General features: G+C 42.4%; 1 protein-coding gene across 1 annotated transcript; it reads right to left on the bottom strand.

The window, feature by feature from the left end:
* Positions 1-1431: 1431 nt before the first annotated feature.
* BLOC1S5 (biogenesis of lysosomal organelles complex 1 subunit 5) lies at positions 1432-15885 on the bottom strand. Its single transcript, XM_084850359.1, has 5 exons — positions 15699-15885; positions 13085-13167; positions 10934-11063; positions 9144-9202; positions 1432-2839 (listed from the first exon to the last, which is right to left on the bottom strand). Exons 1-5 carry the CDS (start codon positions 15883-15885, stop codon positions 2663-2665), a joined length of 636 nt encoding a protein of 211 aa, XP_084706485.1. The 3' UTR covers positions 1432-2662.
* Between the last annotated feature and the right edge of the window lie 26 nt (positions 15886-15911).

The following is a 15911-nucleotide window of genomic DNA, read 5'->3' as shown; positions in this document are numbered from 1 at the left end:
ACTCGTAGTACCAAGAAGCAGAAAAACAGCATAGGGAGAAGAAAAAGAGGCCTGATAATGAAGAGTAGAACAGACAAAAGGTTTGAGGAAATGAGGAGCAAATGATAATTAAAAAAGAGCTCATAGGAACAAAGGATGGAAAAAGGTTTATACTGTTGGCAAGAAAGGCAAAAGTACAAGGTAGGCAAGCAGGCTGGTTGGCTATGAATTAGAGTGGCTGAAGGAGGCAGGACAGAGTAGACAATGGGCTTTAATGAATGGAGGCATGAAGCTGAAGAAAGGAGGGGTCAAGAAGAAAGTGGAACTAGGGAAACTCATAGGTTGGGCACAGGAGGGCCTGTGAGCTGTTGGCAGGCAAGGAGTGGACAGAAAAGGAAGCTTTTGAAACTGGCAGAGTTGCAAAGGGACTGAAGGTTGCCATGTCCAGACAGTGAGATCTGGCAGCTGCGTCTTCTGCGAAGTGACGCTGCCATTGCTGACAGATATGGTACTACTTAGGGCATTACTCAGGATACCCGAGAGAGTGCCTTCTTCTTTACCAACCTGCCCGGTTACTGAGGTCATCAGAGAGCATGTCCCTGGTGGTTCCACATGGACTCATGGCGTGGCTGGAGTCCACCAGGACAAGAGCCTTCAGTGTGGGGGCCCCCTTCCTGTGGAACTCCCTGCCTTTGGAGGTCGGGCAGGCACCAACATTGGCACCTCCTGAAGACATGGTTATTTCGAGAGGCCTTCCTTGAGTGACCAGCTGCGGTTTATTAAATTCAGAAATTCTTTTTAAATGTTTTAATTGTTTTATTCTTTTATCTTTGTTGTTCACTGCTCCGAAATCTTTTGATATGGAGTGGTATATAAATATTGTAAATAAAATAAACAAACATCCTCATATCCCTCCCTCAGGGATATGAACTGACAGAAGGGTCACATTGAGAGCATCACACCTTAACTTCATTTCTTTCGAATAAGGATAAAAATAATGTTCAATATGTAAGTTAAAACAGTCAATTAGAAAAATTTAGATTTGCCCCAAAGACCAATAAAGGTTGAAGGGTTAAAACCAAGAGCCATTCTCTAAACTGTCTCACTTTTTTGGAATAAACCATGTACGCTCTTAATTTACTGCACTCCTCATCAGCGCATACATCAATGGGTTCACATTGATGTTTGAGAAATTGCTTTGCATTAAATAGGAATTTTGTTAGAAGTTTGTTTTTTCCTCTAGGGTGTGAAATGGTTTAAAGTCATCTATCTGCCCGGTCAACCCCGCTACCAATCCACGAGAGAATTAACAACATTCCAGCATGTCTCAGTGTTGGCAAGTGCTCTTTTCAGTCCAGGTACCTGATGATGATTGATGAAGCTGTCAGCCCTACGGTAGTGGACAGAGCAGCTTGGCAGACGTTCAGTGTTATTGAAAGAAATCACAAATACTTATTCCATCTCCTCTGCTCACTTTAATCACATTATCAACAGGCTGCCAGGATGGAGCCTTGACATTATGCCATACATTCACACAGGCAACCATTGTTGGCCTATTGCAGTTGCAACGCAGATAATAAGTAATTTTGTTTTACATGTTCCTATTTTACACACTGCCTAGCTGTTAAAATAACACTTGATTTTCCTGTTCCTGACTTAGCCTGCCTCAGCTTTCATCCTGTTATTAATGTTTTTGTTTAAAAAAAGGTTAGGTTACAAAGGGCTAATCAAGGAGCTTTCCCTCCATTATGCTAATATTTAATGCAGATTAATCACAGTGAGGACAGGAGTTGGTCACACTTCATAATACCACCTATTTGTAAGAACACAAATTGATCTGTGAAGTTCTTCAGCTCCAGTAAGAGTTGCTCATCTGCAATGTTCACGAAAAAGTAGAAGTCATCCTGCATAGAACATTAAATTCTGTCATGGACTTTGGGTGACAGAGCCCAGCAAGGTTGGTATTCCTTGTACTACACACGGAACCACCAGCAGGCCAAATACATATTGGATACGTTAACAGAAGAAAAGTTGTTAGGTTGTCATCCTTTCTCGCTATTCTATTTAATCAAAACAATCTGGCTATAATTATTATTTCTTCCAAGACATTCCAGCTGTCTTTGTGGTGACCTTACTAGCATAAAGAATTCATCCACAGACCTCAGACCATTGTATGTCCACAGGTTTGTGGCTTTGGGGAATTTTTACAATTTAATTTTCACAATCAACATTGTTCTGAAAGTCAGAGCATCACAATACCTCTGCAAATAGTTAGGTTACTTCCCTAGCCAAAGTAACCCATCTCCAACAGTTTCTTCTCTTTGGGAAAGACTAACATGAAACCTCATTCAAATGGCCTGCATAAAGAATAAAATGTATTTAAAAGATAGATAATTATGAGCAGATACAGTGGAACTAGCCTAGTTTGTTGAAGAATACTGTTTCCGCTCTTGTGTACACCTGATGCTTCTAAAAAATTAACACTGAACATAAAATCAGTCCTAGAGACCAATTCCAGTTGTTACCAAGGTCAGGGGCAGGGGTGGGGTTTACATCATTGCTATTCCTGCTATGTTGTCTGAATTCTGATAGTGTGTTGGCAATCCTGAAACTGGAAAATGTTGGAATAAGATTGGAAGTAATACTGCAAATGAGGAACAGTCTCACTGCGAATGAGAGTTTCTTAAAGGGTATGTTTGGCGAGGTCCTTTTCCATTGCAGCATATTGATCTTTAAGGCGCTCCATAGCTTTTGCATGCTCTTCATCCACAACTGCTTTTAGATTGTGCTGCTCCTTCATGAATTCCTCCCACAGTGCTATACGTTGTGTTTCACCAGCCATTATCTTCTCAGTCTGACTCTGAGAAGAAAAAGGAAGTTATAAATGCCGTTTCTAGAAGATGACAGGTAGTTTATAGTGTGGAGTTTGTGGCACTGTTAAACAGAACAAGAAAGGAAGCCAACTTTCAGTGTGGCAGGGGTCCTCAGACTTTATAATGGGGCCCTCTATGTGAGAAAACAATTGTTCAATGGCGGTTTTGCCCCAGACCACCTCTGTTGCAGTTTCCTTTCATTTTGATATAACTCCCCAATTGCTGTTCACAACTCATAGTACGTACATAGCTTAACAGAGCAACTTTGGGAAAGAAGACAAGCAAGAAACAAGCAAGTGCAAGAGGCAGCATGCATACCTACTTGCAAATAAGAATTGCACATGGGTAGGCTTCGAAGTTTCTGCTTGAAAATCAAAGTGAGGGGGAAGGGTGGACTTCAGAAAGTTATGGCATACACATGTCTGCCCATTACAGTTGCTTGGATGGATGTACATATACCATATGGCTTGCTGCTTGAAATCATAAGATTGGTGCACCTGTCTGTAAGTAAATTTTCTCATAGGTTTATTCAGCATGCTGCCTGGATGTTTTGGGAACAATGTTCAGACCCCATGAAAAATACTACAGGACATTATTACCTCTCTAATAACATACTGATTTTCCAACAACAGTATATGCAAGTGGGGTTTAAATCCAGGAACCACTTCGGATGTGGTACACATTGCACTACTTGTTCCCAGTACATTCTAGGATGTTATCACAGGAAAAAATAGCTGATGCCAACAGAGCCCAGGTGTAACAGTGGAATATAGTTTATCTGTAGTAACATTCATCATTTCAACACCGATTGATCAAAAGAAAAGGCAAGAAGCAGGGCTAAACAGAACCAAGCATTCTGCTTCAAGCGTTTGGGGAATGGATCTTAGGAGAGCAAAGAGTCTGCAGTAGATAGCTGATCCATGTATTTTTCAGTCAAGGCTGAAAAATCAGAACACATTATGGGACACACGATATTCTGTATTGTGCTGACTCAGAAGCAGTTAAGAGGGGTCCTCTGCTTCCTCTACCAATTAGGACAAATACTTCAGGTTAGAAGGTATGAATCCCATTGCAGTTATCCATACCTTCCTGGGGATGTCTGCCTCATGGTTTGAGAACTGTTGCAGAGCAATATTCAATAGCAAACTGCCTACTGTTGACTGCTTTCAGCAGTTTTCACTATTAAAAGTGTCAAAAGCAATTTTATCTGCTAAAGCTAGTTTTTTGCCTGCATTCACAATATTGTTTCTTTTCTTATACTGCTGCTGTTTGTAAATTGGGCGATACTGTTTTAAGGGCACAGTCCTATAGACTACACCCCCACTGCTTGGAAGCCCTTGAACTCAGAGGCTCCTGAGATTCCTATGCCATGCAGTGCTGAAGCTGGCATAGCAGGAGGAATGGCAGAGGCAGTCTTGGCCTCCCCATCCTCTGATATTTGCTTTTTTCGCTAGATGGACTTTTCAGCCTGTCTAGCCAGGGTGCTTTGGAGGGGGAGGGAAGGAGGCCGGAGCAAGCTCAGGATAAACTGTATCCTGGCCTTTCTGGTCTCCTCCCCTCCCCCCAGAATGCCCCTTTCACCCCGATACCAGGTCAATTTTCCAATTTCGGACAGGCGGCCAGCACAATTCTCTCCAGACCGGCTGTGAGGGGGTGGATTTCTGACTCCCCCTTCGAGATCGGAGTATGGTCTCTGACCTTGGAGGGGGATTCCAAGCCAGCCTATAGTCCCTGGGACACTTGTCCAGGGATCATAGGATTGCTCTCCTTGTGCTTTTCCATTTGTGAGTTTGGGTTGTAAATTCTATAATGTTCTGCTTTGTGTGTAAATTGCTTCAGGTGCTCTTGCAGAAGAAGGCACAGTACAAGGAAAATTTAAGTAAACCAACAACCCAACCAAAATCTCTGTGTTTAATCATCATATTGGTCACTTTATATTAACACCCCCCCTCCCTGCCGCCAACTAAATATGCAGACAGACATAGTAAGTTGTTGGCTTCACTCTGGACTGGCAATATTCAATATTTGACTTGAAAGTTTAATAAGCAGTGCCTTCTCTGTTTAATAGTCTCTCTTATCCAGTGTCAATAGTTAACTTCAGCAAAATACATGAGACGTAGTATTGCAACCACTACTCCTGATTTTGATATGCTCATGTAATTTATTTATTTTTAACAAATTACTCTGAATCACAAGAACCCTGTATATAGTGTCTGTCACTCTCCATCTTAGATATACACACTTTAGAAATATGCAGTGTAGCCAGGACACAGGACTGTCTTGTTCATGAAGAAAGAAGCAGCCCAATGACGCACATAAAGTAAGGAAAGTCATCAATTAAAAAAATTAATTTTTGGCTTTCCCAGGGTGGCACAGAGGTTGGAAAGGAAATCTGTTGAGTAAACTAAAGCTGACTCTAAATAATTTTGTTAACAGTCCTTTCCAATTAAGCCATAAAGCAGCACAAGATGAGTCTGGCATGGTAAACAGAAGACAAGGCAGTTTTATGGTTTGTGGCACGTGCTCAGCATATATTTACTTCAGCCAATACTAAAACCTCCGTATTGCTCCATAGCTAAGGTGAAAAATGTGTCATTTATACGAATGCTTTAAAATTTCCCATGCAGGGATAGCTTACATTCTTCAAACAAGAACAGTCATAATAAATCAAATGCATTTATGAATAAAATATCTCCCCATATAATGATCAATAATATCCTGGAACTTGGAGTTGCTCCACAAGAAAATCTCCCTTGGGAAGACTAATCAACATATTATATATGGGGACAGAAAGGGATTCTCTCCTGAGCAGATTAGCTAAGAAGTTTTTGCCTTTCTGTATAGCTTGTAGCCTGGTTTGCTTGCTTTGTTCACTGGGAACTCTGCAGGCACCCTTCTGCAGTGCACCTGTTCTCTGCTTGGAGCACACTGTGATTTGGTCTGCACAGGTCAATCCGTAAAGGGACTTGCAGTGAATGACCCTACACATCAATAGTGACCTGAATCTGGACAATCTTTTGGTCCCTTCTATCTCTATGATGCAAACAGTTAAGGAACATGTACATTTGGCACTGCTTTTGTAAGTCATTCATTCATTCATTCATTCATTACATTTCTATCCTGCCTTTCTTTCTTTGTTAAGGAACCCAAGGCGGCTTACATAATCTCTGCCTCCTCCTCTCCACTTTATCCTCACAACAGCTCTGTAAGGTAGGTTGCGCTGAGAGTCTGTGACTAGCCCAAAGTCACCCAGTGAGCTTCCATGGCTGAGTGGGACTAGAACCTGGATTTCCTGACTACCAGTACAACACTCTAGCCACTACACCACACTGGCTCAATTACTTTCGCAATTTACTGACTAAGCGTTAAAGATGGCCAACATTAGGGCCTGAACTGACAACCATGATATTGGAATCATAATAACCTCACCTTAAAGAAATGCTAGCTTTCCATGCCACAGATCCATGCTTTGTATTTCTCACACCTCAAACTCTGTTAACTACCCAAATTGTCTACCATTCCTACTAAACAGACAAAAAGCTGTTTTCTACACCAGCTGAAGTTTCCAAACATTCAACAGGTAGTCTAATTCTACAAATTCTTGCAATTTAGACATTAATAATTTAATCTCTAAATCAAAGAAGCACTTTCTACATATCAGCATAAGCCAACACTAAAAACAACGTATTTATTTTTATTTTATTTACTAGATTAGTCCATCTGGCTGGCTAATTTAGGATCCGGCTAGTACTTTCAAATCAAGGGATGTACTTTAGCATTCCTCAGCCTCTGAAGCTTCTAGCCACGTGTGCTTCTCATCTCTGCCCAGTTTACCTCAAATTCCTCCTGGTTCCCCTCCCCCACCCCCGGCCTCCATTCTACTTCCTTCCATTCTCCTTCTCTGAAAAGCTGATTTCTCAATTCTTTTTTGAATTACAGGCCTCATGAGATCTAACTCTCACAGTAAATCTGGCATAATGGCTGTACTCCTATGTCACAATAAACCATGGATTATTGTAACAGGAATGAATCTAGATGAGCTTTGGGCTCATGTGATTGTACCCCAGTGGTGTGGCCGCAAGAAGATATGAAGCTTTCACTTCCATTTTTGATTAACCACCGTTTTGCATTACAACTAATCCTGACAAACTGTGGTTAAGATTAAACACAGTTCATTGAAAGTAGCCAGCGTCATAAGACATGGGTTGAAATGGGCTTGTTTAAATAAAAACACATAGTTAAGATTAGCAAGAGTTTGTCCATTTGGACACAACTCTAAACTGTGGTTAATCAACAATAGAAGCAAAAGCTTCTGATCTCCAGCCACACCAGATGAGGAGTGGGGAGTACATGAGCCTGAGGCATGCTCAGGCTCATTACCATCACTATAAACCAAGGTTTATCATGACATCTGAATGCAGCCATTGTTTATATGGTAGATCATGTTTCTTATTGCATATGTTTAGCCTGTCGATACCTGCCTTGAGTTAACAGGCATTATACATGCTTTGGTGCGCAGCTCTCTTGTATGTATTACAGATATCTTCAGGTGAACAATTTTTCAGATCACATTCTATGTTCTTTAGGGGTCACAATATCCTCCTTTATTATAACATATTGCAGATGTAAAGTTCCAGAGATTGGGAGTGTCCTGTAGACTTGTAGAACCCACCCATCCTTATTTTTCCCTTCTCCCGAGTGTGCGGATCTTCCTCCTCAGAACTTCCTTACCATAGTACAACATTACATCTGCACCAGTATTAACTTTAGCTGTGGTTAGGTTCAAACTAGAAGTTGCCACCAGAGTTTGCTGTGATTTTACAGACTCTGGTAAATGTAACCATGGTTAGTATTAACAATGGTGCACATTTAAGACTGCCTCATGGTTAGCTCCAAAAAAGGAAGGGAAGAGGGAATGAATGCATGAGGATTGGGGGAGGGATATGTGTGAGTCTGCAGTACACTCATTGGAGTACAATCTCTTAGCCAAGTTAAGGTAATTAGGAATTGTATCTGTGTCTGATAGCATTTTACTCTTACCCATTATTGAGATATAGAAATAAGATACATTCAATACAGCTGCAACCTACTTACAAAGCATCTCTATTACAGCCGAAAAAACTGAACAGGTTGCCTATCCGCAATGGTGAAGTACAGAAGTAACATGGAGAATTAACTTCTTGCAGTTTTTCCTAATCCTGAGGTTTTAGAATATGTGTATTACAAACAAGCAATGTGCAGCCATGTGAGAGATTCCAGTGAGTCACATGTTCTTATAATATGGCCTTTCATTAAATAACATCCACAAGTATGAAACACTTCCATTTCAATAAGCTGGATTCATAATATGTTCAGTGTTTTCAACTAACCAGGAAAGATTTACATTTCCATTCTGTTGGGTATTTTTTGTTCCACACAAAATAAGGATTTCGGTTTCTTTAACCATCACTTTCCCTTTTCTCTAGCTGTGAAGGAAATTCTAAGAAACATTTTCCACACACAAAATGTAAGAGGATCTAGTAATTCAGTTTTTATTATAGCGACTCTGAAAGATTCACTAATGGCAGCTTTACTTAGGTCTTTCTACATTTGTTGCAACTATTTGAAAGGAAAGTGTACTTCTGCTTTACTGGAGGCTCATTAATAATATGAATATTTGTTACAGAGCAGTCATCATGAATCTCAGAGCTCATCCACATTACCACACAGCAATTTCAATCTGATGGGAGCTGAATGTCCATTTTTGTCTGCAAGGTCTACACAGTGCAGAACTATGGACTGGTATTACCTGTGAATAGCTGTGCTTAAAGCTATGTCAGGCTAAAAGTGATCAAATCAGTATGTTGCTTCGCTTTATGGATTGACAGTGTATATCTGGACAGAAACTTCACATTAGTCCCAAGGCATACAGGCACCGCACTCACAGGCCATAGTCTGAAGCATCTTTTAACTGGTTCTTCTTCCTGGCTTATATGGTGTGGTAGGCACACTATTCTAATGTAAACTAAAGACTCAATAGCAGAACTCTTGCAAGAGATTTAAAGAATAACAAAAATACAAACACCAAATCCCATTTACTGTAGCATAACCAAATGAATGGTAGGAACTGGGTAGAAGAGAGCAATAGACCAAGGAGTAGAAGAGAGCAATACACCAAGCAATAGACCATTTGAAGCCATACAGTGTTTCCGTGCGAGGCAAAAGGCATACAAGATATCACTAGAATGCCTTGTAGGTTAGACTCAGCACAACATCTTAGCTAGTTTGTAAGTATATCATATTAACCTTTACCTGTCTTTCTTCCTGCTCCCTCTGCTGGAGTCTGTTGATCATTTCATTGGCTACCTGTACTGAAATATATAGGTTACAATTGTTTCATCGACCATTCTCACCCTAATGGACAGTTTTCTGAGATGAGTAACTACACTGGGAGGGATCCAGACCAAGTCTGAGTTATGACTAACTCAATTCCCACTGATTTCAGTGGGCATAAAGCATGACTTAGTCTGGCTCCAACCTGTAGGATCTCACTACACACAGAAACTGTGGATTTTGACCACTGTGGTACTTCCATCTGGAGCCAGGAGACCCTTTTTGCCTAAGTGTATATACGGAAACAAATAAAAGCTTAGGGAGAGGACAAAACTGCAGCAATATTCACTTTCGTGCAGCAATAAGCATGATCATGGAAATGGCTGGGTGAACTTCTAAATTCTGCACCAAGGAAAGCTGAATTCTGCAACCTACGTATACTTTATGCAATGTCCGCAAATCTGCATATTCACTTATTTTGTGTAACAGTGTTTCTACTAGTCGTGGAGAAATTTAAGGATCTATGCAGGACACTGAAAAAACTATGCCACATTAAAAATTACAGGGTCACAGAACATCCTTAGCTACCTTCTGCTTTTAAACATGAAAGGTTAAAAATATAGATGTAAAGATGAGTAGAATCTCTCCCAAGTCTGGTTGAATATGTAGTCATTACCAGCTTCCCTCAAAACTGAGAGCTTACAGACTTGCGGACCGGTTTTCTAGCTTTCCCAAATTTTGCGGAAATTTTGTCATAGAAAAATACACAAAATAAAAAACCCAAGCTAGAAATGCACATTTCCCCCATAGGCTAAAGCGTAAAAATGCACATTTGGGGGGAATTTGCACATTTTCTCACATGCGAAATCACAAAATGCACATTTGCACAAATGCATATTTGCACAAATCCAGAAACAAAAAAAATCTTATTCCGGTGATGGGCGGATGACAGAACAAAAGGTGCCTGACAATCCACGAAACATAGATGGAATGGATTCTACACATTCCATACATCCCAACATACAGGTAATGCAAGTGGTAATGATTATAATACAAGGAGGGGAAGGAGGAAACTGCATGTACAGCTGGAGACTTCTTTGATGTTTTTCTTGGCAGCATGTCCGGCTTTTGAAATGGCAAAAAGCAGTTTGCCATTAAATTAAACAGCACCTTTCTTTGACATTTTCATTGCAGAATAAGTGTCATGCACTCACATCTCTTCCTCATTTTGAATGTAGCTTATAATACTATATGTAACAGGAGTGGGGAACTAGTTTTGGGTGGGGTGGGGGGGAAGATGACCCCTTCCATGGGCTGAAGGACATCAGGAGGCATGGCCATGCCCCCGAGTCCATTCTGCTCCCGACTGAGGCACTGGCTGGAGAATGCCTCCAGCTGCCACCTCTGTTGGGGCGACTTTGCCTGTGCTATTCCTCCCCCATTGAGCAGGTGAAGTTGGGGGGGGGGGGCAGAAAAAGGGTAATGTCAAATGGTATCTGCATCACCATGCCTATTTTGGGAAGGGTCTCCTGTCAGTACAGAGAATGGAACAGTGCCAATTTCATGATGCATTTTGTAGTAGCCAAATTATGTAGCCTACTGCTCAGGCTCATATATATTGCCAGACTGGGTGGCAACCTACAGAAAATTACTTCATCAATTTCAGATGGGTGGTGGAGCAGGTTAGTACCTATCTGAGAACCACACAATTTGTCAGTATCCTGTGAATGCACAAGGACCCAAAGAAAACAAATAAACGTCCAACTTACATCTCCTGAGTGCTTCCTTTAGATTTCCATGCATGACTTGTTCACACTTTGGCAGAGTTTGGTCATTGGCCTCAAAAGTTGTGTTCTTCAGGTTTTCAAGAACCCGCACTTCTCGGAGACCACGTTTTTCCTATTGGAAAAATAAAAAGAGAGGAATTCTAAATATTCTACCAAGTTTTTATTATATGCTGGCATTCAGATGATAGCCAATAGAACCTCCCTTTAAATTTTTTTTTAGGCTACATCCTGTTCTCACTTACCAGTGAGTACGCCTCATTGAATTCAATGGGACTTACCTCTGGGCAGACTTGCACAGAACTCTACTGTTAAGCAGTATATCACATCTAGATCTTGCTCACTTAGACTGCAATCCTGTATACACTTTATTTATTTTTTTGATTGGATTCGAACCCCACCTTTCTACCAAGAAAAATGGCACTCCAGGAGGCTTACCATCATAAATAAAACTTGATTGAAACAATACTAAAACAAATGCATGAACACTCTATTACAACCACAACAATAACAGAATAGAAACATCATCCAACCCAACAGACCTGCTTACATGCCAAAGGCCTGCTTGAATAAAAAAGCATTTGCCTGTCAGTAGAAGGGCAGTGTAGAGGGAGCCACCTAGCCTCCCTCGGGAGGGAGTTCCACAACCTGAGAGCAGCCACCGAGAAGGCCATCTTTCATGTCACCACTAAATGTGCCTCTGAAGGTGGCAGTCTTGAAAGAAGGGCCTCTCTTGAAGAACTTAAGAACCAGGCAGGCTCGTATGGGAGAAGGTGGTCTTTCAGGTAGCCTGGTCCCAAGCCGTATAGGACTTCATAGGTCATAGCCAGCACTTTGAATGCTGCCTGGAAACAGACCGGTAGCCAGTGAAGCTGCTGTAACAAGGGAATCATGTGCTCCCTGCAAATGGCCTGGTCAACAGGCTGGCCGCAGCATTTTGGATCAGCTGAAGTTTCTGACCAGTTTTCGAAGGCATCCCCATGTACAGCATGTTACAGGAGTCCAAAAAGGATGTAACTAAAGCATATGTGACTGTGGCCAGATCAGACGTCTCTAGGAGCTTAGCAGTAAGCCCCACTGAACTCAGTGGACTTACTTCTGAGTAAGCATGCACAGAATTGCACTGTTAATGCTTCAGAATGTTCTGAAGCACCTCTGTCCCCACATCCTCATCATTCCCTGTAAAAAACATCCCATTTTCAAAAAACAAATGTTTAATAAACCTGAAGTCTTGGTTTTGATCATTTCATCATCCAGTTTTGAAGGAAAACCAACATGAGAGACTGAGAGCTAGAGTCAGGTTCCACATCCCTCTCTGCCCACCCATCTTAAAGTTCTGCTGCCATCTTGTGGCAAATATATTCAACATTATGATTTTTATACAGATATCTATTTAACAATGAAAATTATAATTTTGCTTATATTCTTGGCCATTTTAAAAATGTTTGCATATTTCAGACAGACAAGAACTTAAAATTATTCAGAGAAAAATGTGCTGCAGGTGTACAAAGTTTGGTTACTAGAAAGATAATGTATTCTCAAATTATGGTTCTCATGCTTCTGAAGATCTGGTCATTAAATTTGAATGTCGGGAATTTTTAAGAGGAACACCCAAAAGTAATGCAAACACCCCAAAGCTGTATATTTCCTTGGAAGCAAGTGCCAGTGATTTTGATATATGCTTAATATTTTAGATTACTTTTTTATATACCTGAAGTTTTTCTAAAAAATAGCAAAAAAGCTGGCATCATGATATATCATTTTTAATCTTCATGTATCCAATACTGCTGCTGCACTCCTGCTCATGCTGTTGCGCAAGCGGGACCCATCGCTTGCATGGCAGAAAGCTAGCGGTTCTAAAAGCAACCCCAGAAACAAGTGGAAATGCTTATTTCTAGATTGGGACAGGTCAACGGAATTTCCTTCTGCAAGCTCCACTGACCTTCCTCGTTCTGGCAACAAGTATTTCTGCTCGTTTTGGGTTGCTTTTAGAACCACAACCTCTCCATTGCACTAGTGGTGGGTCCCGCTGAAGCATGGGCAATCTTGGATACTACCCTATATTTTTTAGTTCAGAAATAACTTGTTCTCTATTTTCAGTGTATATTATTTCAAAATGTATGATATCAAACTTACTTCAAATTCTTTAATGAAGTAACGAATTTCACCTTGAATAACTGGTCTGTGGTCCAGAAGTCGGGAATATATTTCTCCAACATCTGTAAGAAAAGTAACGAGACATGTTACATAAAAACAATTCAAAATATGTATTACTGGGGACCTGTAAGAAAACATGGTGAGTCGCCCCCTTCCAAATATACTCTCTCCCTTTCCCACTTCCCCCCATCTTCTTGTTCAGCAGCTCATCCCTTCTCTTCTCTTCCACTTTCTGCTTCCTCCCATTTTTCCAGCAATTCCAGGGGGGAATTCCCTTCAAGATGATGGTGAAGAGGTTTTCTAGAGCTCCTGCTTTATTGCTGAATCATGTTCCAGGTTTGTGTGGCAGTAAAACAGCTATTTAATTTTAGGAAGCCTGAGCTGTGTCATCTGGAAAGTGCTTTCCCCTAGGTACCAGAGACACAGCAAACCATCTGCGTGGGCTTTTGACTACAAAAAGGGCTAGCACATAACTTCACTGGATCACAGTTATAATGTCTAAGCAATTTCCAAAGGCTTGATATCACAGCTGAACCAAAGGAAGGAACGCTTGCCTGGGCTTTTACTTACAAATGCAAAAGGAAAAGATTGCAGGCAAAATATTGTACCCAAATGTTCAGTAAGAACTTGCTCTTGGCTACTACGGTTCTGACTGTAAGTACAAAGACTGACAAGCACTTAGGCAGCAGCCCCTGAACTTGGAGACAACTGCCTATCCAATGCAGGGTGAGTGGAGTGCAGAAGGGATCTTCTCCTCCGCACTCCAGCCACCCTGCATTTGCGGCTAGACAGCTGATTTAGGCTGCCTAGCTGCAGAACTTCAGGGGGTGGGGGTGGGGGGAAGGCCAGATGATGCATACCGGCACTTCCTCACGCCCCGCCTTTTGCCCTGCTCCACGCTGCTCTTTCTAATGCAGAGCCCGGGGACAATCCACACCACCATGCGAAGGCAGCGGGGGAGGGGGTGCAGAGGTGGTTTTCCGGAAACTGACCTCAGAGTCTGGGCTCAGAGGTCAGTTCCCGAAAACCAAGCAATCCTATGGCCATCTAGCCACTGTTTAGCAGCCATAGGATTGTGCCTTAAACCCTTTATTTAAATACAGTGCAATCTTCTACATGCCTACTCAGACATAAGTCCCATTGAGTTCAGTGAGGTTTACTCTCAGGTAAACCAATCTAGGATTACAGCCTTAGGGTGTAATCCTATGCATGTTTAGACAAAAAAAAAGGGCCTACATCTCCAAGCATTCCCCAGTGCTGGGAGCCGTAGGAATTTTCTGTCTGAACATGCATAGGATTGTATTTGGAGGGAGCAATCCTACTGGGATAGGTGGCCACCTCTGAACTCGGAAGCGGCTGCCTTTCCAATGAAGGGCAGGGGAAGCACGGAGGAGATCGTCCTCTCCGTGCTTCAGCTGCCCTGCATTTGCAGCTAGACAGCCGATTTCAGCTGTCTAGCCATGGGAAGGTGGAGCGGGGGAAGCAGCTGTTGGACAACACGTTGGATGTGTCGTACCGGCATTTACCGGCATCCCAGAATGCCCCTTGGAACGCTTTTTCGCCACTCCGCGCTCCTCTTCCGAGTGCGGGGCCATTCTGAGCTGCCTGCAAGGCAGCATGGGACAGGGGGAAGGTTGGTTCTCAGGAAAACAATCTTGGAGCATGGGCTTCAAGGTCAGTTCCCGGAAGCCGATGTGTCCTATGTCTGTCTAGCCACTGACTCCCTTAATCACTTAAAAACATACTGGAGTACTTGTATTTAAGATTTTCTTATTGCACACTGATCTACAATGCCCACCTCTCCCATGTACGTTTATGCTAAGTATATCCTTCCCCACCATTTCTGGCACCAACACTGGATATTAGTGCAGATATATGCTTAACAGGTCAATAACATACAGTATTTACAAGAAAGAGTTTTATGGCACCTCAGAGACTATCAAATGTATTCTGACTTGAGTTTTCACGGACATTGCCCATTTCATCAGATGCATAACTTCAAACACTTGATGCATCTGATGAAGTGGGCAACATCCAAAGTAATTGTTAGTCTTTAAGGTGCCACAACACATTGTTGTTTTGCTGCAACAGACTAACACAGCTACCCTGTGGAAATACAGCATTTAGAGCAGGGGTGGGCAGAAAGTAGATCTCCAGATGTTTTGGACTTCAACTGCCAGAAGCCCCTGCCAGCACGGCAAATGGTCAAGAATGCTGGGAGTTGAAGTCCAAAACACCTGGCGATCTATTTTATGCCCGCCCTTTTTAGAAGACGCATGATCTTTTCTGTCAGCATTTTTGCAACCCTTATTTGTGAGTAAGCCCATTCAAATCGGTTGGGCTTATTTACGAGTAAGCACGCTTAGCACAGCGTTGCCAGGTGCTTGCCTCGACAGCTGCACACGGCTGCCTCGCCATTGCCCGGACACGGCTGTAAGTGGAATATTTGCAACTGTTCGCGCCTACTAAAGCGCATGCGCGCCTCCGCCTTACGACCCCCACACCACGCATGCGCAGCAGCCGCGTCAGTTAATCACGGGTTTCGTAACTGAGGGGAGTATAAGGGAGGGCCGTCACCTCCAGCGTGCCTTACCTTTTAAAATAGGATGTGGCGGCGCTGACCCCAGCGAGTGCCACTTCTTGCCCCCAGCAGCAGAAAGCGGTGACTCTCCAGTTGTACTTGGGCTCAGGGGCGCGGAGCCCCCGCTGCTCATCTCACCCTCACTTCCAACGGCCGCCGCGGTGGGGCGGCCTTTTAGCTCGCCGCTGCGACGGCGCATGCGCAGCTGTCCTGCGGGTATCGGGA

The sequence above is a fragment of the Heloderma suspectum genome, chromosome 4, assembly GCF_057233095.1.
Source record: "Heloderma suspectum isolate Gila_16-S chromosome 4, 16-S_ref, whole genome shotgun sequence".
Lineage (NCBI taxonomy): Eukaryota > Metazoa > Chordata > Lepidosauria > Squamata > Helodermatidae > Heloderma > Heloderma suspectum.
Note: the sequence above shows the minus strand (reverse complement) of the source record. Positions and strands in the feature narration are given on the sequence as shown.